General features: G+C 40.1%; 1 protein-coding gene across 11 annotated transcripts in view; it reads right to left on the reverse strand.

Moving 5' to 3' along the window:
* The window catches only part of TENM2 (teneurin transmembrane protein 2), a 1,058,578-nt gene that overhangs the window by 350,206 nt on the left and 682,138 nt on the right, over positions 1–26,234 (reverse strand). For 8 of the 11 annotated variants that reach the window (XM_078385826.1, XM_078385824.1, XM_078385823.1 and 5 more), the window contains one exon: positions 1,131–1,340. The exons of the other annotated variants lie outside the window; for them this stretch is intronic. In XM_078385826.1, coding sequence (XP_078241952.1) covers positions 1,131–1,340 — 210 coding nt within the window. The remainder of the gene's footprint in view (positions 1–1,130; positions 1,341–26,234) is intronic. 11 annotated transcript variants of the gene reach the window in all.

Raw genomic sequence — 26,234 nt, forward strand, 5'->3', positions numbered from 1 at the left:
CATGTCAATGAGTCAGAGGCACCATCCCCAACTTTTTTTTTAAACAATTCCACCTTTTTTATGTTTTTATTTTATTTTTTAACAACTAGGGATAAGGTAAGGAATACAGAAGGTAAAAGGGGATATGGGGATACTTCAGCTTTCTTTCTGTAGCTCATTCTTTTAGTTTTACAGTTCATAAATACTAATTACACGGTTTATGTGCTAATACAAAAAAAATTAAATGATTTTGTACAACCATAGATTTTTACTATCTATGTCTGCTGTGGCATGTAAATAGCTTATTGTAACAGGGAAACAGAAATAATCTGATCCACTTTTTCAAATAAATTCTTAAAAAGCCTACATGTGAAGGAGTTTACTCTAATGGTGACAATCTGACCATAATCTTAAATAATGATGAGGGAAATGAGTAAATAAACCAAACAAGTCTGCAAACTACCCAAGTGAAGAACCACACTCTATTAAAGTTTGAGTATTTTGCAAATATTTGATGCCCCTGCCCGAACACAACTAGATCCATTTTCTTAAATTCTCCATAGTGTCTTCAATACTATATGACTATAGTAAAGGAATATTCTGAAAGAGCTGAACTACACAAAATGGAACCTACTTCCTCTTAAAAGAAAGAAGACTTAAATGTTTAAGAAACCAAAGTCAATTTTCAGAGGGCATCAACAATACACAAAGACAAGAAAGTTAGGATTAACTTTAACACCAATACGAGAAATTGTAAGAAATGTAAGAACAGGGCCAGCTTAATATTTTGCATTTATAAAGCCAATGTATTATTCTATAAAAATGCAAAGCAGTGCAATACGTCTTAGATATATTTTGTCTACAAATACATGGGATTTTCATGAAGCAGTGAGATGCATTTGTTTTCAGCTTCATACAGATGACTGTATGTTTTAAAAGAAAATATCTCCTTGTCAGTAAAAATTTCAAATGAATATTCACTTATCAGTTTATGAAACATTAACATTCTTTCAAAAGCTCAGGAAATTCGCAATGATAAATACAGTTCACATCGTGCTCATGTCTGAACCACCATTTTCATGACACTTCACATTTGTTCATTTCAGTGTAGAACTGCATAATCAAATGCCACATATACAATATTTCCTTACCACTGCTGGAAGTCTGCTGTGGCCCTGAGCATGCTCTTAGCAGGTATGAATTTGGGGAGAACTCCTCATCAGGGTTGGTATCCATGATTTGATGAGAAGTATTGCTGTCTAGCAAGGGCATCTGGCAGCTAACTTGTGGTGGATTATGGGAACTGGGCAGCTGAGCAGATGGGAGGAGGCTAGACGAGGATGTAGGTGGAATGGGACGACCTGGGAAAGAGGACAGAGGGATCAAATTTCAGCAATGAATGTAATGAAAGAAACCACATACAGTAACATTGACATTGTCACCACATATGATTACACCTGGGGCTGAATCGAAATACCTGTGGTTTGTTGGTACTGACTCTCCCCTTTGCATCATATTCAGAACAGTATGATTAGCTGTGCTGATAAGGCATTCCACGAAGGGAGATCGGTGTCTCCTGGTAATGTCTTCACAGCACCAAACTATATATGAGCTGATGCCAGATGAATGAAATTAAACATTTTATGTAAAATAGTGCTGCATTTTCCAGAAATATTGCCACTGATTTTTCAGTATGGAAAAGACTATTCAAATATATGTGGAAGGGCACATCTTTATTTTCTACATCTGCCTGTTGAGTCAGCATTACCATTATGTTCACAGAGATTCACATTTACCATTATTACCACACAAAAAAGGATAATATTTGGAATAACTTTGTAGGACAGTCCTTATCAAAATCCCAAAAGAAACTGTTCTTTCCTCCACTGAGCTGAGCTCTGCTGAAACAGGGTTTCTGAACTTTGTACAGAAAAATAGTATTCGTCTGTCCAAGAACAGTTGACCAATACATTCAAATCCATTAAATAATAGCTGAAATCCTGTTATGCATTTACACGAATTGTGTAACTTTTGAAGTAAGTTGCCACAAATAGAGAAATCTCTGTAGACCTCATCTTCTGCATGCTGAGTCACTCCACGTATAACATCTATGGCTGAGTAGGTATCAATTTCAATTTGAACTGGGTCCAGAAGCTAACTGGCAGCCTCTAATGATGAAAAAAATAATATACTTGCAGCCTACTCTAGCTGTAAATCACAGAATTCTGTACTAGCTGCAACTTCTGCATCATCTTCAAAGGTAATTCTGTGTAGAACACTTGCAATAATCTAAATAGGATGCCCATATGGCCTGGGTTACAATGGAAATGCACAAGAGCAGGGTATGGAACAACTGGTGTTTGATAATGATCACAGCCTATCTCTGTGATTCAAGCTATGAAGGTCCAGTTACAACATACTCAGCTAGTAAATCTAGTATTATAGGGAGACTGTGGCCTCATCCAGGATCAGTAAACCCACTATCTCCATCTTGCTTATGTACATCAGGGTTAATCAAATTAGAAGCTGTTTTCAGTAGACTCCAGGTATGCCTCTGCTCAGCAGTGAATTCACAACCCTTTGATAGAAATCATAAAAAAGTTAAGTTGGAAGGGGCCTACAAGGCCCCTGCTCAATGCCAGGAATACATGTTCACCCACACAAGCACACATGGAAACATGCACACACTCTCACACACATACCCACCAGAATAAATTGTCCTATTTTTAGTAACTTTGTGTTGGAAATGACTAATATGTTGCTCATTTACTAATTTATGTACCTCATCCAGAACTTTATCCAAGCAGGTGCAATTCTGAATGTGAATGCCCTCGTTGAAATGCCTATATAGAAAAAACTCCAGCTAATTCAAGATAGCCGTTCCCTTTTTCCCTCACAATGTTTTTTAAACAAAATTTCTTACCCATGAAGTATTAATACAACTTTGTGACTGCATATTATGAGCCATTCAAGAAGTCTACAGATACACAGAAAAGTGGTGGCCTTGAAATGTGGCTATAAATTGTGCACAACAGTTAGAAAAAAGAAGCAAAACACACATATCTTTGGCTGCTAAAACGACATGAGGTTTTGGAATAGCCAGTACATAAAGCAACCAATTCCTGTGATTGTTATAAGACATGTGTCAACCCTGCCCCCCACCCACTTTCAAATGAAACAATTTGGAAGAGAAGGCAATCAGGTAAGCATTCCTCGGGTTCCACCAGCTCCCATCTCCACTGTATGATCAATTACATGAACAGACCTACTGCCAATCTTGCAATTAGCATGTTGAGTCCATGCATGCTGGAACAGAGGGAGCACTTAGGAAAATGCCTTCTGCTACAAATAGGGTATTATCCTGAACCAGTACTGAACAAGATGGAATGGCTTTGCTGGGAAAGCTCAGTTGAATTCCAGCTCATTTGTATTTCTTCCTAGTTCTGACTAGATGAAATAATTCTAGATGAACTAACCTTTCTGTCCTTCACTTGCTTCCTTCTGTGAATTACTTAATCCAACTCACTAAACTAAGCAGTTTATCCATCCTGGAGAAACTGGTTTTGCTTTGTGAGCATTTGTCACATCCTCAGCCTGATCTGAAACAGCTCTTATGTTCTCGATCACTCGTTAGGATCAGGATATTAGTCTGCAGTTACCGGTCCTAATGAAGGAGGCATATCAACGGCTTTGTTTCCTTTCTTGTTTTAGGACTTGAAACATAGAAGAACAGGTAACAGGAGATTCTTTGCTTAGCACCGATTCATCATCCTTGAGAGAGGGAATAAAAGTGGTTTGTTGTGTGGTGAGATGGGAGAGATTGTTCAGGAATTGCTTAACCATGTGGAAATGTGACCTCTGTGTTGTTGCCAAGGTCAGTGAGGCATAGAAAGCTTTGCTGCATATATGAATTAGCTAGAAAATGTTAGAGAAAAAGGATTTTGCAGCCAATGTTTTCAATTATGAGCACCCTGGCCTTTACATGAGTACTGACAGTCATGTAGAAAGGGGTCATTTGAAACTTGAGGCTTGCAAAGATCATAAAAGTTAATGATACTTATTAATACATTGCCAAAGGCTAAATCATAATTGTTTAAAGAAACATCATTATTCAGAGCTGTGGCGTGTAAGGCAAAACAGGCATGAGATGGCCAGCCATCCTGTAGAAGATGAACGAAAAGATGAAAGAACAAATGTTACACACAATTTGGGAATGCAGACTTCAAGCAAACTGGAAATGGAGATTCTCCATTCTCTTTAATTCTCAAAAAAAAGGCTCTGCAAGATATCAAATTTGAAATACTAAGACTTTTGTCTCAATAACCCTATGAGATTTCAAAGTTAACTGATAAATGCATTCAGTCGTGATAGATTCTGACAATAACAGTTGTTACCCTTGATCAACAAAATTCATATTGTACCATACTGTTTATCAGTGGTAATGATCAGCTTTAGTGGCCACCTAATCCCAGTAGAACTAGTGTATCATATTAATTATGATTTGGTCCCAGATTAACATGAGCTGGCTTGCATTATAAAGATAGTTAGATGAAGCTGGGGGAGTTAATCATTCTCAGCTTTGTCCACTTCTCTGTACAGCAGCAGAACAGATGTGGTGGGTGGGGAGGGGAATTGTAATAGTCTACCAGGATTCAGTCACTCTTACTATGTGACCTGTCCCACAGACTGCTGGGTTTGAGTGCATAAACCTGAGAATGGATGCCTGGAACAGAATAGGATTCTATTGGTGTACTGCTCACCCTGTTGCACAACAGTCTCTCTGCCTGAGCTGGTCTCAAGTGTGGTGCTGCAGTTGCCTTCACTCCTTGTGGTAGGGAACTTATACTGGGGAACTAGACAAGGCCAATGTGTCCCTGTTGGTTCTGCTGGACCTGTCAGAGACTTTTGATACCATCAACCATAGTATCCTTAGAGGCACTTTCTGGAATGGGTCTTGTAGGTGGTTCTGACCCTTCCTGGATGGCTGAACTCAGATGGTGATTTTGGGAAAATCCTGTCTGAATCCCTGGATACTGGCCTGTGATATACCCCAGAGTTAAGTTATGTCCTCCATGCTATGTAACATCTATATGAAACCACTGGGAGAAAATGTCTGGAGTTTTGGGGTTCAGTACCATCTGAATGCAAATGACACCCAACCCATCTCTTTTCCACCTGATTCCAAGGAAGTACTTAGACCACTGCTAAGACCAGCCAGGAATGACTTTGCACAATTAAACTTCAGGTGGTTTATAATGCTGCAGCCAGATGAGTAACTGGCACTGGTTACAAGGTGCATGGAACTCCCTTATTATAATAGTTTTACAGGGTGCTAAACTGTTTCCAAGCTCTTCTCTTGGTTTCAACACCTTACCAAGCTCATGTGGTGAGGACATGAGATAGGGCCTCTTCGGTGGCTGCCTCCAGGCTTTGGAATGCACTGCCCTGAGAAGCCAGGTTGGCCCCATCCTTCTTGTCTTCCTGTCCTCAGGCAAAGATCTTCCTTTTCAGGCACATTTCTAAGCAATAAGTGGCGGTCCTTTGAATGCTCTATTCATGACATTTAGATATTTTAATTTTTTGGAAAAAAGTTGTTTAATTGTTATCCTGAGTAATGTTTAATTGTTTCTAATATAGCTTTGTATAGTATTTTAAACTTGTTACTGTTGTTACAGTTTTCATCACAATGAATTGTCTTGAGTCTCCTATTGGGAGAAAGGTGGCAAATGAATGAATGAATGAATGAATGAATGAATGAATGAATGAATGAATGAATGAATGAATGAATGAATGAATGAATGAATGAATGAATACATACATACATACATACATACATACATACATACATACATACATACATACATACATACATACATACATACATACATACATACATACTCTCAGTGTCTCTGTGCTATAATTCCTCCAATAAATCCTAATGGTCTAGGAAGGCTTCCAACCACATGTCCACCATTACAGAAGTGCAGTTTTCCAAATAAGAAAATGGTTCCGGAGGACTGCTGTGTGCCTTTCCTTGAAGTCAAAACCTGCAAACCTTGGCAATAGGATGGCCAGTGTCCCATTTGCTTTTTCAGTGGACAAATGGATTGCAGTCTGAAAAGTTCTAGTCATGAGAACTGAAGCTAGGCCAAGCATCATGACCTGGAATTGTCAGAAGCCACCAGGCTTCACGGCTAATGTCGATACCTGTTGCGACAGTGCCAATGGTGATGCCTGCCAAGGCTTGCTTTGTTAGTTTTACTAAATTGTCAGACCTGAGAACTGGACTCACTCCACAACACTGTGGATTTAAAACAAACAGGATTCTCTGCCAAAAGTCGCAGCCATTTTGAGCCCACAATGATATGGAATGACCATTCTTCATCGTCGTTGTTGTTTAGTCGTTTAGTCGTGTCCGACTCTTCGTGACCCCATGGACCAGAGCACACCAGGCCCTCTTATCTTCCACTGCCTCCCGGAGTTGTGTTAAATTCATTCTGGTAGCTTGGATGACATTGTCCAACCATCTCATCCTCTGTCATCCCCTTCTCCTCTTGCCTTAACACTTTCCTAACATCAAGGTATTTTCCAGGGAGTCTTCTCTTCTCATGAGATGGCCAAAGTACTGGAGCCTTAGCTTCAGGATCTGTCCTTCCAGTGAGCACTCAGGGTTGATTTCCTTTAGAATTGATAGGTTTGTTCTCCTTACAGTCCAGGGGACTCTCAAGATCCTCCTCCAGCACCACAATTCAAAGGCATCAATTCTTTGGCGGTCTGCTTTCTTTATGGTCCAGCTCTTCCCCGTCTATTTCCCAGGAGGTGATGGAACGAGTGGTCATGATCTTAATTTTTTTTGATGTTCAGCTTCAGACCATTTTTTGTGCTGTCCTCTTTCACCTTCATTACAAGGTTCCTTAATTCCTCCTCGCTTTCTGCCATCAGAGTGGTATCATCTGCATATCGGAGGTTGTTGATATTTCTTTCGGCAATCTTGATTCCGGCTTGGGATTCCTCCAGTCCAGCCTTCCGAATGATGTATTTTGCATATAAGTTGAATAAGCAGGGGAACAATATACAGCCTTGTCGTACTCCTTTCCCAATTTTGAACCAATCAGTTGTTCCATATCCAGTTCTAACTGTTGCTTCCTGTCCCACATATACTGTAGGTTTCTCAGGAGATAGATAAGGTGGTGAGGCACTCCCATTACTTTAAGGACTTGCCATAGTTTGTTGTGGTCCAACAGTCAAAGGCTTTTGCATAGTCAATGAAGCAGAAGTAGATGTTTTTCTGGAACTCTCTGGCTTTCTCCATAATCCAGTGCATGTTAGCAAATTGGTCTTGAGTTCCTCTGCCCCTTCGAAATCCAGTTTCTACTTCTGGGAGTTCTTGGTCCACATACTGCTGAAATCTACCTTGTAGGATTTTGAGCATAACCTTGCTAGTACTGTATGTGAAATGAGTGTAATTGTACGGTAGTTGGAGCATTTTTTGGCACTGCCCTTCTTAGGGATTGGGATATAGATTGATCTTTTCCAGTCTTCTGGCCACTGTTGAGTTTTCCAAACTTGCCAGCATATTGAATGTAGCACCTTAACAGCATCATCTTTTAAGATTTTAAATAGTTCAACTGGAATGCCATCACCTCCACTGGCCTTGTTGTTAGCCAGGCTTTCTAAGGCCCACTTGACTTCACTCTCCAGGATGTCTGGCTCAAGGTCTGCAACTACATTATCTGGGTTGTCTGGGGTATACAAATCTTTCTGGTATAATTCCTCTGGGTATTCTTGCCACCTCTTCTTGATGTCTTCTGCTTCTGTGAGGTCTCACCCATTCTTGTCCTTTATCATGTTCATCTTTGCATAAAATGTTCCTCTAATATCTCCAATTTTCCTGAACAGATCTCTGGTTTTTCCTTTTCTATTATTTTCCTCTATTTCTTTACATTGTTCATTTAAGAAGGCCCTCTTGTCTCTCCTTGCTATTCTTTCAAAGTCTGCATTCAGTTTTCTGTAACTTTCCCCATCTCCCTTGCATTTTGTTTCCCTTCTCCTCTCTGCTATTTATAAGGCCTCGTTGGACAGCCACTTTGCTTTCTTGCATTTCCTTTTCTTTGGGATGTTTTCTGTTGCTGCCTCCCAGACAATGTTACGAGCCTCTATCTAAAGTTCTTCAGGGACTCTGTCCACCAAATCTAGTTCCTTAAATCTGTTCTTCACTTCTACTGTGTATTCATAAGGGATGTGGTTTAGATTATACCTGACTAGCCCAGTGGTTTTTCCTACTCTCTTCAGTTTAAGCTTGAATTTTGCTATGAGAAGCTGATGATCAGAGCCGCAGTCAGCTCCAGGCCTTGTTTTTGCTGACTGTATTGAGCTTTTCCATCTTTGGCTGCAGAGAATATACTCAATCTGATTTCGGTATTGCCGTTCTGGTGGTTTCCATGTGTAGAGCCGCCTCTTTTTATTGGAAAAGAGTGTTTGTGATGACCAGCTTGTTCTCTTCACAAAACTCTATTAGCCTTTGCCCTGCTTCATTTTGAACTCCAAGGCCAAACTTCCCTGTTGTTCCTTTTATCTCTTGACTCTAGCATTCCAGTCCCTTAGAATGAGAAGAACATCTTTCTTTGGTGTCAATTCTAGAAGGTATTGTAAGTCTTCATAGAATTGTTCAATTTCAGTCTCCTCAGCATTGGTGGTTGGTGCATAAACTTGAATTACTGTGATGTTGAAAGGTCTGCCTTGGATTTCTTAGATAATGCATTAACTAAGACAACAGCTGTTATTGCAGATACCAATTGGTGAAAATTTCATCTCAGTCTCTTCTGGACGTTTGGAGATTTGCAAATGGGGGGAAGAATTTTGTTTCATTTTGTTTCTCATGAAGTACCCAAATTCACACATTTCAATGTATTCTCGAAGGCCTTCACGGCCGGGATCTGATGGTTGTTGTGGGTTTTTTGGGCTCTTTGGCCGTGTTCTGAAGGTTGTTCTTCCTGACGTTTCTGTCCTCTGAAGATGCCGGCCACAGAGACTGGCAAAACGTTAGGAAGAACAACTTTCAGAACCCGGCCAAATAGCCCGAAAAACCCACAACAACCATCACACATTTCAAATTGGAATTTTAAAAAGTGACTTTAAAAAGAAACTGAATGGAAGAGAAAGAGAAACAGAAAGATTTTTTTCCATCCCTGACCACTGTGAATAGCAGTTTGCCTAAAAACCACCTTTATCCTGGAACTGTCCCTAAGCAAGACATGCCCATACTGCGGGCAACCAGGTTGTGATTAGCATGTGTTTAAATTACATATACAATTTAAATCCCATATAGTTTTTGGTAGAAAAGAAGTGAAAAAGTAAGTATTGAGATTTAACGTCCACAATTACCCTCTGGTTTCAATAGCTGTTTTTTTCCACAGGTTTACCAGTGATAGCATGTATTTGTTATTATGAATCTATGACATGTACTGTCCTTATCAAATATTAAGATAAATGTTAGAAGAAATGAATACCCATCTTCAGATTACTATTGTTTTATTTTCAACAAAATGTATCAAGAATCAAGTATGCAATTTGAAACACCATGCAGAGATGAAAGAGAAATTATTATGAGAAATTATCACATATCCTAGTGGTGCCTGGAAGCTAGATGTGGTATGAAAGTTAAAAACAGAAACCAAACCAAACAAAAACAGATACAACAGGAAAGATGCTCACGTTTTAGAATCTAAGAGACCCTTCTGTGTTTTGTAGCATAAGCATATTCTGACCACTTTCAATAGTAAGAAAACATTACAATGATGAGTAGATGCTCATAATATTATACTTTTGAGTGATATGGGACAACTTTCATGTACCACATATGAATGAAGCATTAATATTAAAGGATAGTTTCTTTTTTCCTAAGAGCCACGATGAGAATGGCATGAAGACAAGGTTTTGGAGGAAAATTCTTTAAGGCAGTGGTCCCCAACCTTGGGCCTCCAGATGTTCTTGGACTACAACTCCCAGAAGCCTTCACCACCACCTCTTCTGGCCAGGATTTCTGGGAGTTGAAGTCTAAGAACATCTGGAGGCCCAAGGTTGAGGACCACTGCTTTAAGGGATTGTTCATGTGTTTGCTATATGATGAATGCTTGAAAAATGCCATTGAGCCATCTCTCTCCCTTCCTTTTCCTGCTTATCCCCTCCATTTACAAGCAAGCAAAAGCCTGACCTGAAAGTGGTGGTGAGGGTAAACTCATTTCAGTTGGAATGAGTCTCCTGAAGGGAAGGCCACTTTGAAACCCTTCCTTTCTAATACTTCCATCTCTGTAAGCATTTAGAAGTAGACAGGCAGAGAGCTAGACAGAGAATGAGACAAGGGCGGGATCTCTGGCCCATCAATATTGTGCACTTAAGGTAGGGCAGGAACTAAAGTGTACACTGCACCAGAAGCTGCCTTGTCTGACTGTTTCCACCTTCTCTAAATAAAATTGTTCAGAATAAAGGAATGTTATAAAGAACATCAGATCCATACCCACAGTCTTTGACATGGCTTACCCATTATGCTAAGAAATATCTGTATCTTTGTCATACAGTGATGACCACTGAAATAAAAAATTTTTAGGCATCACAGCTCATGATAAAAAAAAAAAATACCTTTGGACTGTCACATGCACCATTGTGGAAAATCTGTAACCCTGAGTTGTTGAGAGAAATAAGAGCATGAGGAAGACTGGTCCTGTGAAGCACACCATGCATGCTCTTATTGTTCAGGCATCCAGAAAAGAAAACAACTTCCTCACTCTTGGAAAGCAAATAGAGCAGGATAATAAGCAAGTTAGCTTCTTCAAGCCTACAAGAGAGTCAATTCCCATGATCACTTCTGATGTGCTAGAGTCACAATGAGGTGATGTTTACTGCATTTTCATATTACAGATCTCCAGTGATAGCTCTTTCTAGCGATTTAACTAAAGGTTACTACAAGTGAATCGTGAGTCATAGCTAGGTTGCATTTTTAAGTACTTCCTTTATCTTTGTGCCCTGTTAGCATGGAATATTCCCTATGGCTTGAAACCTATGCCTCCCAAAATCATCTGGATAACTCAAAGCAGTATGAACATGGAGGCGGGCATACTTGCCTTTTACAGACTAAGTAGAAAAGATGGCAGGCAGGATTCATATGTCATAAAACTTTCCTGCTAGATCTAAAGAAGGAGGGTTGGTTTTTCTAAGCTTTGGAGTTCTTCCCAATTTGGGGCAGGAAAAATTTGGATCGTTTCTAGGTTAATGCTAGATATAGGAGCCAGATATCCCAATGCTCACAGTTCCCAGGCCTTCAAGCCTCTGTACCTGTCCACTATCTTCCTTTCTTAACCCCTGTCCTATCTTCTATTCCATTCCTACTTTCTGTGTGGCTTATCCTTTCTAAATGCCCTAAATGCCATGTTTCTTCTACTCATTTTAGTTAATCTGCCCATTTAAGCCAGCTTGTCTCTTGTTTCCACCAACGTGGGATCCTGTGTCATGTCTGCCAAGTAATAGCTAGAGCCCCATAGGGAAAGCTGACTACATCAGGGGCACCAGGCAGGGAAGTGTCCTGTCAGGTGAATCACATCTGGCATGGCAGGGTTACTTTTGGTAAGTTCAGCCAAGTACAGCATAGCAAAACAGAATTGTGTTGGTGGAAGGCAGAGACTATCAGACATTTGGAGAAAACCCTTTGGAGAGATTATACCAAGGAGATATGTTGCTTCAGTCAGATGGACAAAGCTAGCTGTTCTTGTCATCCTGTTGGCCCACACTAACCTCTTAAAAATTCTGCATTAATCTTGACAGCATTAGCATGCACTGAGAGTGTATCTTGTGAGTCAGAGGAGTCCAACAAAGCAACATCCTCTGGCATGAAAGGTCCAGGAACAAGAGATAGCACCTCAGAGGTGTCAACTCTCTGTCTGAGTTTTCCTGTGAACTTAGCATGTGAGTACAATGAGTCTTTCTCTTCCCATAACATAACAGACTATTCTGATAGGTAGCAATATGCAGTTGATTATACTCCCTAACTTCGATTAGGCATCCTTCAGTCTCGAGAGATTATGGTAATATGCTCTGTATGGAGGACTTGGAACAGCATCTAGTGTGGCTGAGAAGGCCAATTTGAGAGTGACAATCCCTTCCACACTGAAGACAAATACGATCTGTCCCCTGTCCAGCTCCCTGATTTTGCTGCTTTTGGGATGGCCTCTTTGCCTTTGCCTGCTGGGCAAGTGTCTCTTCAAATTGGGAGCAGCCATGATGCAATGCCTGCCTCCAGGCTGAACGCTCAGATGTCACAGCTTCCCATCTGTTGAGATCCATTTCTAAGGCCTTCAGATCCTGCTTGCAGATGTCCTTTTATTGCAGTTGTGGTCTCCCTCTGGGTCGATGTCCCTGCACTAATTCTCCATACAGGAGATCTTTTGGAATCCGACCATCAGCCATTCTCACGACATGCCTGAGCCAATGTAGATGTCGCTGTTTCAGTAATGTATACATGCTAAAAATTCCAGCTCGTTCTAGGACTACTCTATTTGGAACGTTGTCCTGCCGGGTGATACCAAAAATGCGTCGGAGGCAACTCATATGGAAGGTGTTCAGTTTTCTCTCCTGACATGCACAAAGGGTCCAGGACTCACTGCAGTCCAGGAGTGTGCTCAGGACACAGGCTCTATAGACCTGGATCTTGTTATATGCCATCAGCTTCTTATTGAGCCATGCTCTCTCGTGCTCCCTAACTAGAGATGGGGGTATTCATAGTTTTATACGAATATCCCTACATAGGTGGTGTTAATGAGGGTCCAGACCCATGGGGCCAGACGGTCCACTGACTGATCTACCATGGATGTGGACGACATGATTCTATGAATGGCTCTGCAGCGCGTGATCTTCTCGCCACTCCTCGCAGGAGGTGAGAGGAGAAGCCTCGCTGCAAGGTCGAAGAGTGGTGAGCAGATCGCGCTCTGCAGAGCCATTCACAGAATCGCGCCGTCCGTGTCCGCAGCAGATCAGTGAGTGGACCGGTCGGCCCCATGGGGCTGGACCCTCCTTAACGCCACCTGTGTGAGCTACTCGCATACGAATACGAATATCCCCACCTCTACCCCTAGCCCTTCTCCTTAATTCTTGGTCTGCAGTATTTCCATCAGGTGTTTCTTCCCTTGTCCACTGCTTATTTCGCAGTCTCTTGCTTATATAGGCAGGCCATATACTCCAGAATCATATCCTATTCTTTATCCCAGCTATCTTTGAGATTTTAATCACACTCAGATTGAAAACTTTCTCTTCACTTGCAGAAACAAGACTGAAACTGTTCAGTTTCCTTAGCAACTGATTATTCCATTACATTTCACTAATTCAGACAACTGATGTCGGAGGATTCACTGCCACAAGCACAATACAATATAGAATTCCCATCTGAAGAAACTTATGTATAGAGTTAAGACATGAATTATGATCTTATACCTCTGCTCTAAGAGAGCTTACACCATAGAATATTGTACAAAGATGTAATATAATTTAACATCCCAGCCATTAGAAGACATATTATTTTGAAAAACACTTATGAATTAGAACACAAAAACACAGATCTTTTTAAAACAAAATAAAACCCTGGTATTTCAGTGTGGCTTGCAGTATTTCATAAATGGGAGTGTGTAGTGTCATTCATTATGATATAGGGCAGCGGTTCTCACCCTTGGGTAACCCAGGTGTTCTTGGGCTGCAATTCCCAGAAGCCTTCACCACCAGCTGTGCTGGCAAGGACTTCTGGGAGTTGTAGTCCAATAACACCTGGGTTACCTTAGGTTGAGAACCACTGGCCTATTGCATATCAAATGCTGACTTCCTACTTCATATAACCCATCAGATTCCAGCCCAGAGTATAAGTTTTGCTTTCCACAGCGATCTCTCAGTGAAAAATTTAATTTTCTCCCCGTTAACCACAATTAAAATGTTAACCGCCCCATATTAATAAGCCATAGCTAAACTGTTCACAGGCCTAGGCATGAAAAGTGATTAAGAGTAACCAGGATTCCCCTTAATGCAGAAGCTTGCGCTTAAATCCACTTTAGACAACAATTTCAGATTGTGATTTCCAAAACTAATTCAGGAGAATCCCTGTTTAGCTTTAACTGAGATTAACATCAGTACAGATGAGTTCCTTAAAGTGGAATTAAGTCTAGAAAAAGGAAGGGGGGAATGGAGGGATGTAAGTCCCTAAGGCTGAATCCCACTTTTAAAAGCCACATTAGGTCTGAACTATTGCAGCAATGCAAACCCATTGCATGAGCTTTACATCCAGGAAGAATAGTCCACAAAGTTGGAATAATAAATGTTCTTATTCCCCTGTTTGCTGTGGAGTCCATTTATCTACTTGTCATATAGGTCTGGTTCAGAAAATTAAAGCAGGATAATAAATTGTTCACTTTTTTAGATGTAGGCCAAAATAAAACTATATACTTTATTTCACAGCAAGGGGAAAAAAGGAAAATAAGTTTTCCCAGAACAGTTCTATAAATTGAGGGAGACAATTTGGAGAATGGCATATGTATGGACACGAAAGCGGGCAGCTGGTATTCAAGGAATACCAAAGTGTTTAAAAGTGAAACAAAGATTAAAGGACCTACCCTGTTTCCCTAGTATGATTTTTCAGCATGCTCATAATATAAGCCTTAGCCCAAAAATAAGCCCTAGTTAAGTGAAACCCCGCCCTCCACCATAGTGCAACATTATGCAGCAACCAGAAGATAACATGACTGTATTTGAATAAATGTAGATGATTGTATGTGGAAAAAAAATCCCCTAAAATAAGCCCTACTGTGTTTATTGGTGCAAAAATTAATATAAGACCCTGTTGTATTTTTGGTGAAACACAGTATATTTTGTAGCACAAGCGATAAAAATGAGGAAATACGAATAATGTTGATATTTAAGAGACAGGATATAGCATAGATCCAAGACCACAACAAAACATCAAGGCTGAGTTGGAGAAGCAAACAAAAATTAATTTTAGACATAATGTACTACTATATAATGGCACCAACCATAAACTGAATTGTATCAATGGCTTATCCAAAACAGCCACGTGAATTAGTTTTCCATTTTCCACTGGTAGAACAGTAATCCCTATGCTCTGTGAAAATATGCTTTTGATGATTGGGGAATACTCCAGAAAAATGTGAGAAGAAATGTGTGCTGCAGAGGGAAAATATTGGATCCCCCTCCCCCATCTCATCGGATTTCCTGGTGGTGGAGGAAGGCTAGATCCATTCCATAATTTGAGCTTGAAAAGTATTTATGTACTTCCATTAGTTCACAACACGGTACCAGGCTATTGACTTAATATTCTGTACTAATATATGTAATTCAGCCATATTTGAGGACCTTTACTGGTTCTCAATATATTCCTGAGTTTATATTTAAAGTGATGGTTTCCACCTATAAAGCTCTGGACAGCCTAACCCTCTTCAGAGGCTCAGTGCTAAGGATGATAGAGCCCTACTTGCTATCATTAGCAATTGAGACTGTCTATGTTGTAGCTTTCAATGCATGCTTTGGTCACACTTCCCTAAGCCAACATGCAATGGTATTAGTATGAATGCTGCCTCTGAATTTAGGGCTTCATTGTGATGTGAGAGGAGATGTGAACAATAGGCCCATTCTAGACCACCACCTATTTTTATCTGTCTTGTCGCATGTTGCTGAAGCATATTTCAGCTTCCAGGGGACAGAGCTAACCCACTCATGCACAATAATTTATTTCCATCAGGACATCCCCCGAAACACACAAATCTAATCTCATTTTGGAAACTGAGCAGGGTTAGGCCTTCCTTGGGAGACCAGAATGGAATACCAGAGATCTTCATCCTGATAATCCTGTTGCTAGAACAATGCGGATGGCATAACACAGATGGTGGGGAATTGTTGCAAATTTCAAAGTCCAAGATCTGAAACTCAGTCCACAACAAATAAGGTCTACGCTGCTTAGTAACTTGCAGCAAATTACTGTCATTTGAGTTGCAGTGGCAATAGGACTTCAGTCCATGAAGTGCTAGAGAAGAATCCTGCTGAACCTCCAGACAGCTAGTGCCAGACACAACTGACAATAGTAGTAGTATACTTTATTACGGTCAAAGACCAGTAAAACCAAATCAATATAAAATAGATACATATACTGTAATTATTGTTAAGTAAAGTCAGGCATAGTAATAAAATTCCATTAAAGCATGATAAAACAAACACTTCTTTCCAATTAATAACATTGTTTTGTTTAGTCGTTCAGTCGTGTCCGACTCTTCATGACCCCATGGACCAGAACACGCCAGGCCCTCCTATCTTCCACTGCCTCCCGGAGTGGTGTCAAATTCATATTGGTTGCTTCAATGACAGTGTCCAGCCATCTCATCCTCGGTCGTCCCCTTCTCCTCTTGCCTTCACACTTTCCTAACATCAAGGTCTTTTCCAAGGATTCTTCTCTTCTCATGAGATGGTCAAAGTATTGGAGCCTTAGCTTCAGGATCTGTTCTTCCAGTGAGCACTCAGGGTTGATTTCCTTTAGAATTGATAGGTTTGTTCTCCTTGCAGTCCAGGGGACTCTCAAGATCCTCCTCCAGCACCACAGTTCAAAAGCATCAATTCTTCAGCTGTCAGCTTTCTTTATGGTCCAGCTCTCACTTCCATACGTCACTACAGGAAAAACCATAGCTCTGACTACGCGGACTTTTGTTGGCAAGGTGATGTCTCTGCTTTTTAAGATGCTGTCAAGGTTTGTCATCGCTTTCCTCCTAAGCAGCAGGCATCTTTTAATTTCGTGGCTGCTGTCTCCATCTGCAGTGATCATGGAGCCCAAGAAAGTAAAATCTGTCACTGCCTCCATATCTTCCCCTTCTATTTGCCAGGAGGTAATGGGACCAGTGGCCATGATCTCAGTTTTTTTTGATGGTGAGCTCCAGATCGTTTTTTGAACCCCCCTTTCACCCTCATTACAAGGTTCCTTAATTCCTCCTCACTTTCTGCCATCAGAGTGGTATCATCTGCATATCGGAGGTTGTTGATATTTCTTCCAGCAATCTTAATTCCAGTTTTGGATTCCTCCAGTCCAGCCTTTCACATGATGTATTCTGCATATAAGTTAAATAAGCAGGGAGACAATATACAGCTTTGTCGTACTCCTTTCCCAATTTTGAACCAATCAGTTGTTCCATATCCAGTTCTAACTGTTTCTTCCTGTCCCACGTATAGGTTTCTCAGGAGGATGGATAAGGTAGTCAGGCATTCCCATTTCTTTAAGGACTTGCCATAGTTTGCTGTGGTCCACACAGTCAAAGGCTTTTGCATAGTCAATGAAGCAGAAATAGATGTTTTTCTGGAACTCTCTGGCTTTCTCTATAATCCAGCGCATGTTAACAATTTGGTCCCTGGTTCCTCTGCCCCTTCGGAATCCAGCTTGTACCTCTGGGAGTTTTCGGTCCACATACTGTTAAAGCCTACCTTGTAGGATTTTGAGCATAACCTTGCTAGCGTGTATAATGAGTGTAGTTGGAGCATTCTTTGGAACTGCCCTTCTTAGGGATTGGGATGTAAACTGATCTTTTCTTTTCTTTGTTTTATATTATATTATATTTTATATTATATTATATTATATTATAAAACATAATATATCCTTAATATAATCATTTTAATAACATCATATATCCTTAATATAGGTAAAACCTCAGGCAGTGTTATATTAAAAACATTATATTGTCCATCTGAAATCACCTACCCAAACATCTGTTTACGAATAACCATTGCTGCAGCACAGAATTTGGCCACTTGTCTTGTAATATAAGAGGTATTGTCAGAGAGTAGCCACTGCACATAATCCTCCTCTGATCTCCCGGAAGATTTACAGATAATATGTGATAAAAGCTCCATGCGAAGATCTCGATAACAAGTACAGAAAAGAAGAACATGACCAACTGATTCAACTTCATCACTACTGCAAGGGCAGAGACAATCTGATGCCGGCAAACCTCAGAATCTTCCTTCCAGAAGCTTAGAAGGTAGTACATTAAGCATAGCTAACGTAAAACCCCTTATGACTTTAGATGACACACAACCGACAATAGTGGGCTAGATGGACCAGTTGGCTGACTGTGTTAAGGGAGCTTACCATATTCCTATGTTTGTACCAAATGCTAAGGGTATCAGAAACATTCCCTATGAACCTGGAGATCATTGGCTGAGAGCTTATTCCCACTGCTCCCAAACGTCAGAAAACATATTTGTGGCTCCAAGGAACAGAGCCTATTCCATTATGGCACTTCAGCTATGGAATGTCAACTCCACAAATAACCACTACACTAGTATTGTTCAGGCGATGAGGAAAACAGTATTCTTCAGCCCTATATCTGGGGAGCGATTTGTGGTTATTTATTTCCATTGCTTATTGCCTTGATTTTGTATGTGAGATGGCTTTTGCCCACTTTAATTTGACAGGAACTTAAGTGGGCCTTGCAGAAGAGCAAGGTAATTTTGCTCACATTATAGGTCTTAAATTTCTGTCAACCTACAGTTGCAGACCCTTCTTTCATATCCTAGTTTCTTTTGGAAGGGGCCACAATACTCAGGAGCTAGACAGCTAGAAAGAATAGCCAGGAAAGTCTGTCCTAAGCAAAACTCTTTGGATCTTGTTTTCTTCATACTGGAAGTTCATTTTAAAGTAAACTGCTCTGGAGGCCAGTTTGGAAAGAAGCAATATGGAATGAGCCATAAATCCTTCTGTTGTTTTTTTTTTAATCCAGTTACTGGTATATTTGTCCCATTTAAAAAAATGTCTAAAAATGACAGCAAACAAAAGACACTGGCTCAATTCCTGTTGCTTAGTGTAGTAAGATGCACTAGAGTAGGCTCACTGAATCAAAGGCTCTGTAAGTTCCATTGTTTCAAATGGGCATATTCTAGTGTAATTTAGTCGCTTTGTATTATTATGTATTTGACAGTGTTTTTACTCTCTGATTTTATATTGGAAGTCGCCTAGAGTGGACCGTTGGTCCAGACAGGCGGGATAAAAATCAAATAAATAAATAAATAAATAAATAAATAAATAAATAAATAAATAAATGAATGAATGAATGAATGAATGAATGAATGAATGAATACATACATACATACATACATACATACATACATACATACATACATACATACATACATACATACATACTAAGCAACAGAATTTCAGCCAATAAATGCATGGAATGGGAAGGAGGAAGATGGTTGGCCCTGACATCTGATTTTCACTTGCAGATCACATTTCGCATGGATGAATAAACTTTGTTCATGTGGCCTCTGAGCCGCAAAAGCTGTTTAACCTCTGCACATATGTAGGCTCTGTGTAGTGGATTATATGAAGGTGAGGTTGGAGCTACTGCCACAGTCTCACTTCCTCTTCCCTGCACTGGCTCTATCTTTTTTGCACCACTCTACATATAATTTTAAAATTCTGATTAAAATACAACTTGTTGAAAAAGAAAAGCTAGTAAAATGACCCAACATCATTGAATTCCAGGCATCCAAAATCACGCATACATAAAGATCTTACAGCACTCTGAAAAATGTCTGAACTTTAATTCTGACAATTGTCCAGCGGCAGGAAGGGGATAGGACTTGAGAATGACTCTTTGGGCTAAGCACAAAGATGGTGCCAACACAGTCATTACTGTATTGTGCTTAAAAAGCAAAAAACCACAATATTAAAATTTAAATTGTATAAGATGCAGGAGCCATTTTATCAGAATTCTCTCCTCAGTTAAGACCTGCAAAAGCGAGAGCACGGAACCAGCAGCATTTTTCTGATATCTGAAATTAATCTTGAAGTTCAAGATTGCTCACTGCTTTTGTGCTAGGCAAGCTACTGTCCTTCATCTGTCTTCAGTCATGGGCCAGAAGCAAAGAATCTGTGAGGCGCTTATTCCTCAACCGTGCACAATTCATTATTAAAAGGTTCCAACACTTGTATTAAGACATTTTGTAAAGGTACACACTGGAGAGAAGGAAAATGCTAACAATGTCTATCTCCATTTTAGCCTTAATGTCTTCTTGTGTGCGTGTAGAGAGACCTGCTATTCAAGGAACATCTCCACATCATCCAAAACCCTGGTTTATCATTATTTCCAATCAAGTGGAGTTTCTCCATGGATAGAGAAAGGTCTTGTCTTCAGATTTAACTCCACATACATGGAAAACTAAAGTTGAGGTGACAGGGCTAGCTCTTTCTCTCATTTGCTTACTTGCTTATTGGTCCTATTCAGGTGTTCTATGAATCTATATGCATGCAGCTCTCTGATCTTTATTCCGCGGCACCAAATGGCCAACAAAGGCATCACTGTAGTAAGTTTTAAAACCTTCCACTGCATAGCTCTGACTCTACATAAAGCAAAGTGTGCTGCTTATATACCACCCCATAGTGCTTCAAGCACTCTCTGGGCGGTTTACAATTAAGCAGGCTACACATTGCCGCCGCCCCCTGCAAGCTGGGTACTCATTTTACCAACCTCGGAAGGATAGAAGGCTGAGTCAACCTTGAGCCGCTACCTCGAACTGAACCCCAGGTCGTGAGCACAGTTTTGGCTGCAGTACAGCAGTTTAACCACTGCACCACAAGGCTCTTACCCTTCAGGATAATTCTGCTACTAGGAAGACACAACATGGCTAATTTAGCCACATATGCGTGCATTTTTATCATTAGCATAACAAAAGAATCCTCATCCAAAGTAGTCAGAAGGCTTTTTTGCATTGCAGAACAGCAAGGTAAGTGGAAGAGAGTATATTCAATCTTTCCTTTAAAAATGCCAAAGGAGTGAGCCATATAAACAGAAAGCCACATTAAAATATTGTCTAAGCCCTCATTTTAATGAATAATGTCAAGTTGTCTTTTCACATGGTTTTGAAAAAGGGACAGGCAACACACTCCAAGTTCCATTCAAAGACTGCCTAAGCTTCAATGCTGTCAGCAACATTAATGATTCTTTAAAGAGTGGAAAATATTGTTAAATATACCAGGATGGTCTAGGAGGAATGGTTGTGCAGGGCACATTAGTGCAAATTATACTGACGGTCAAAGCATTTCAAAGTCACCTCCTGTATTTTACAGTATATTCAAAAGACACTTTTGTCAGAGTTGGTAGATGCTGAGAGGCTAACCGGTGGTTCAGCAGCATCTCTGCCTGGACTGTGACTACGAGACAGTTGCTCAGATAGATGGAGGACAAGCCAGAGTCGATATTTAGGGCCAGACTGAACCTTATTCGCTCTGCTCTCTTGACTTGACTAGGCTGAAGGCTACAGTACACCTGCTGCCCATCTGTAGGGTAGGCAAAGCAAAGCACAGAGAGCCTGCATGCTGCTCAGATGGCACACAGAATAAGACACCTGAATCATGTGGCTTATCCTGCTACTAAGAAGCTATTTCGAAATTAGTCACACTTCAAATGCTTGGAAAGGTGATGGTGTATCTAGAGGTCACAGCCAACATGAGCCTAGAGCCAATGTGATACTAGCACAGCCAAAACCAAACAACCATATCATATTTGTAGCATATATGTCCTATTTCCCAAGCAGTTGGTTGTTTAGTAGAAATCTACAGTTAATCCCTCCTTTAAATTAATTCCAGAAAGAAATTCACTTCCAGTAACACAACAGAACTTGTACTAGCACAATTATATTGTTGGATTTAGACCAAAGCTATCAATGATCGTTGGTCATGATGGCTACATGTGAACTTCAGTATCAGAGGCAGTATCCCTCTTAATTAGAGTTGGTGAGGAACATGAGCAGGAGGATGTTTTTGCAGAGATACTCTTCCCTTGATTCTAGGCTTCCTGTGGGAATCTAGTGGGCCGCTGTCAGAACAGGACTAGTCATATCCTTTCTGTGATCTAGAACAGCTCTTCTTATGCTCTTATGTAAATAACAGCTTACCATTAGGCATACCCTAACTTTAATATTGAACACATTAAGAAGCAGTACTGCTTTCCATTTCTAGCTTGCTGTTGTGTTCTTTTTACATTCCATCAAGTTACCTAGGATTTAGGTCGGACAAAGAGGCCCATCAAAGACTCAACATTCCGAGCTAATTGGAGAAGAGATAAAACACCTGGATCTTCATGGGAATTGAGGGCAGAGGAAGATGTTACAGCCCATTGAGGCTAATTGGTTAACAGCCATGAAGTGTCAAGAAGGGAAGAGTTAGAGAATGTAGAAAATGGATGATGAGTTATGTGGGAGAAGTTCGATTCCATGATGATGTGAGAGAAAAAGAACTTGATGGTTTGAGCATGTGGCTTGAAGGAGAGAGAATGTAAGGAAAGAGAAAGAAGGAGGTGGGGCTAGCCCACCTTAGTATTTTTTTTAATGGGGATTAGTTATTGAATTTAACTGTAATAACCTTTGAATATGTTCTTTATGCTAAAGTTTGAGCAATATAAAATGATTCTATGAAACTCTATTTTTCTAATAAAAATAATTATAAAAATTCTTACCAAAGGACTGGTCTCTTGAACAGCAGAGTCTGGCTAAATCCAGGGAGTGGAGAGGGCCACAAACTAGCTATCATTTAAGAGTCCTACCTAATTGAGCTGTTGTGAGTTCTAAGGAATCACAAAGCCCATGTGTCTGTACTTGCAAAGTACTGGGTAAAATTAAAGTGTTCTTTGAAGGTCAGACTTGTTCAAGGGGCTTACGCTACGCACTACTGAGGTCTTGGGACATGCCTCAGCGCAAAGGTGGTAGGTAAGTGGCCTGTAGAACTCTCTGACCGAGTGCTAAGCGCTCCTTAGGGAGGCTTGGGCACCACACTGATTATGTGTAGGGTGCTTTTGTCTGGAATTCAAATAAAGTATGAGAATTTTTTTTCTTTACATGGTATAGTGTGCTTTACCATGTAAAACTATATGTTCCCATTTTGCGGTTGCCATACAAAAATTAATGTATCAATGTGACAGAACTACAGTTACTGAGGTACATATTTTTACATGCAGTGGAAACAGCATGTAACTCTGTAACCATTATACTTTCTGTCACACAAAGACATTTCGCTGCCCAAGACACAGCTGTTGGTGGTTATCCCCACTCTCTCAAGTCAAAGTACCTGAAGCCTGACAAGTCAGGGTTAAAGGAAGCAAAATGCTTAGCCAAGCATTCACAAACTAACAACGTTTTTGTCTTCCACCCATAGAATTCCTTCAAAACTGAGTGCCTGAGCAGTCAAACCTGCACATTAAATCCACATTTGCCTCCTAATCACAACAGTAAGAAAACTAACTTGGAAGACACAGATGTGTCTTGCTGGGAGAGACACTTTTTACCATTTAAGTGAACTAAATGCAAGCTGAACCCCTTATTTAGGCTGACCATTATGAAGGCATGTGAGATGAAATGTCCTATAATCTCTTTCCATCTCAGAAAATAAAAATACAATAAGGAAATAAATGGTTGGTTTTTTCCCTTTCATGATAACGAAAATATTCAAAATGTATTGTCGGATGCAAAAGCTGTTACCTGGAGTTGTCCTGTTCACAGGATGTTTTAAAAATACACTGTAGTTAATGCTCATCTATGTAAAAATTATAATATTGTGTTATACAATCATAATAAAGAATACAGAGTATACACATATTGTAGACATCCCTTACCCCACCCCCCTTTTTTTGGTCTTTCTAATCTATTCACCCAAAGGCAAGGATTTGTGTGTGTGTGTTTACTGATGGTACATAAGCCATTCTGGGAGTTTTTTTTAAAAAAAACTGTTAAGTAAATGCATGTGTGTATGTACTTATTCAGTAAATAAATAAATAAATAAATAAATAAATAAACTAACTAACTAACTAACTAACTAACTAACTAACTAACTAACTAACTAACTAACACACATAAATACATAAATAAATAAGCATATATATGCGTGGAATATGGAAGATTTGTAACTCCCTTCCACATCTCAAATGTAAATTGCCACCTTAGAGCGAAAAAAATGACCATAACAGTACAATTTGGTTTTTGGTTTGTTTTTTTCCTTCGAAGCTGCAACAAAGTTACTATATGATTCACTGGGCCAATCAGGAACTTCTGTGTGACAAAAAGCATGGGAAAAGGAATAAAAAGCCACTTTCTCTGTACCACAATCCTGGACCAAATCCATGGTGTTGGTATATATATGTGTCTGTATGTAGCTGCTTTGCTTTACAAATCTACAAGGTAACCTTGTTCATGATCTCCCATTTAAGGTCTACAGTACTCTCTTTCTAATATATTACCCAAAAGATATTTATTGTTCTTTTTAAAAATTGGAGCACCTATAGGTGCATGTTTTGTGAAAATCAAACTACAGTATTTAAACTGACAGATTAAGTCCCAGATATCTAACAATAAATATGCAGAATTAAATATGAGCTTTCTCACTTGGTCTCTCACTTATTCCTTTTAACTGTAACAAAATTATTGTTTCTCAGCTATGAAGATATAATTGAGCATATGCCAAGTAATCAGCATGCGACTGTAATGGTTTCAAGAAGGGAAAGAATTTTCTAATCTTATTCAGTGATGTTTTTCCCAAGACAGCAACAGATTTTATAAAATGAGGGTTATATCTTCTCATTATAGAATCCAATCTCCCAAAAAGACATTCAGCAGCTACAAAACCTTCACATCTTTTAGTTGCAAGTTATTTTTTTAAAAAAAATATTTTCCCTTCTTTAACTAAAAAAGAATGGTCCATCAGATTATTTAACAAGACAAGAATATAACAGCTTTGGCTTTTGACCAACAAATGCACATTTTAAGAAGTTTTTGATATTGTTCTGATTACTGAAAAATTGAGAGCTATGATTTACAGTAACATCAGTTGTGTATTACTGCCAATAACATACTGTGTGGGGGTGGGTGGAGGGGATGGTCACTTTCCATATGATAAATAAAAAGTAAATTGTTCAAAATGACAAGTGTTGTTTGAAAAGACCACCACTTCGGGTGTGTGTGTGTGTGTGTGTGTGTGTGTGTGTGTGTGAAATAAAGTCAAATAATTTTGCACTATAACACCCGTCAACCTTCACCATCTACTATGCTGGCTAGGGCTGAGGTGTTTAGCAGGGATAGGCCTATCCTAAAATAAATATTTATTTGGGAATAAGTCTCGTTAAACTCATGGCCAGGATCATGTTGCCCCATTCTGCTCAAACAACAATCTCTGGCATGAGTGGCTGGACAATGAAGTACACAACACCTCCTATAGAGGTGGTCTCCACAGGGCCTTAACACTCTCTTGCCACCAACCTTCCATCACTGGAGTGCGCATGCAGGAGCCTCCAGCCTCTCCCCGGCATGCCAGAGGAGACGACAGACAGCAGGCCCTGAGAGCTGGCAAGGAGGGTAGCAAGAGAGCCTCAGCAGCAGCACTGGCAAAGCAGCACTTGCAGAAACTCCATGGCCAGTGTTTTACTCTGTCACTGCAAGATCTCACAGAATAACTATGCACAGGACTATTATACAGTAAATCTATCTTTTACTATAAACCAAAACTTCTTCTGTGCATGCTGCAACAGCATCTGTTCCTAAATAACTCTCTTTCTATCCTACTATTTCACATACTAAGATCAGCCCAAGAAAATCTTGTCAGATAACAAGAACTGCCATCTTGATACCTTTTTGTTGCATAAGCTCCAGCAAAGACACTTCAATACCAACAAGGAATACAGAGCACTAAGTTTAGTTATTAATAATAAGAGCATAGACTGGGAATGAGTTCTACGGAAGAGAAGAAACAGCAACAGAGACACTGTGGGCACTATATATGGTTGCCAGACTAAGAGGTCTTGTCGCCGAAGGTAGGAAATGAAGCAGCACCCCACTGCGTCAGCACAGCTGCCTAAATATGAGGTGTTTTATTTGGCCCAGTGGCTGGACGGTGTAACGACTGCTTCTTGTCCCTGCAGATGCTTCCTTGCTCCCAGCCCATCATTGCCCGTTGCCCCACCCCTGCCTCACTGGAGCCACTTTTCTCCTTTACCAAACCCCTGTCTTGTGGAGAGAAGCAACGCATATAGTAAGCATACTTCTGGGTCAGAAACTATGGGAGAGTTGTGGAAATCCATTATCCGAGCTGTGCTGCAAGATCGCAAGGGATCCCTCAGGACAGTCCACAAGAATGCATGGCTCAGAATCCAGCTCTTGAAAAAGAACAGTTTTGAAGGGCGAAGGAAAAC

The sequence above is a fragment of the Pogona vitticeps genome, chromosome 2 (assembly GCF_051106095.1).
Source record: "Pogona vitticeps strain Pit_001003342236 chromosome 2, PviZW2.1, whole genome shotgun sequence".
Taxonomy (NCBI): domain Eukaryota; kingdom Metazoa; phylum Chordata; class Lepidosauria; order Squamata; family Agamidae; genus Pogona; species Pogona vitticeps.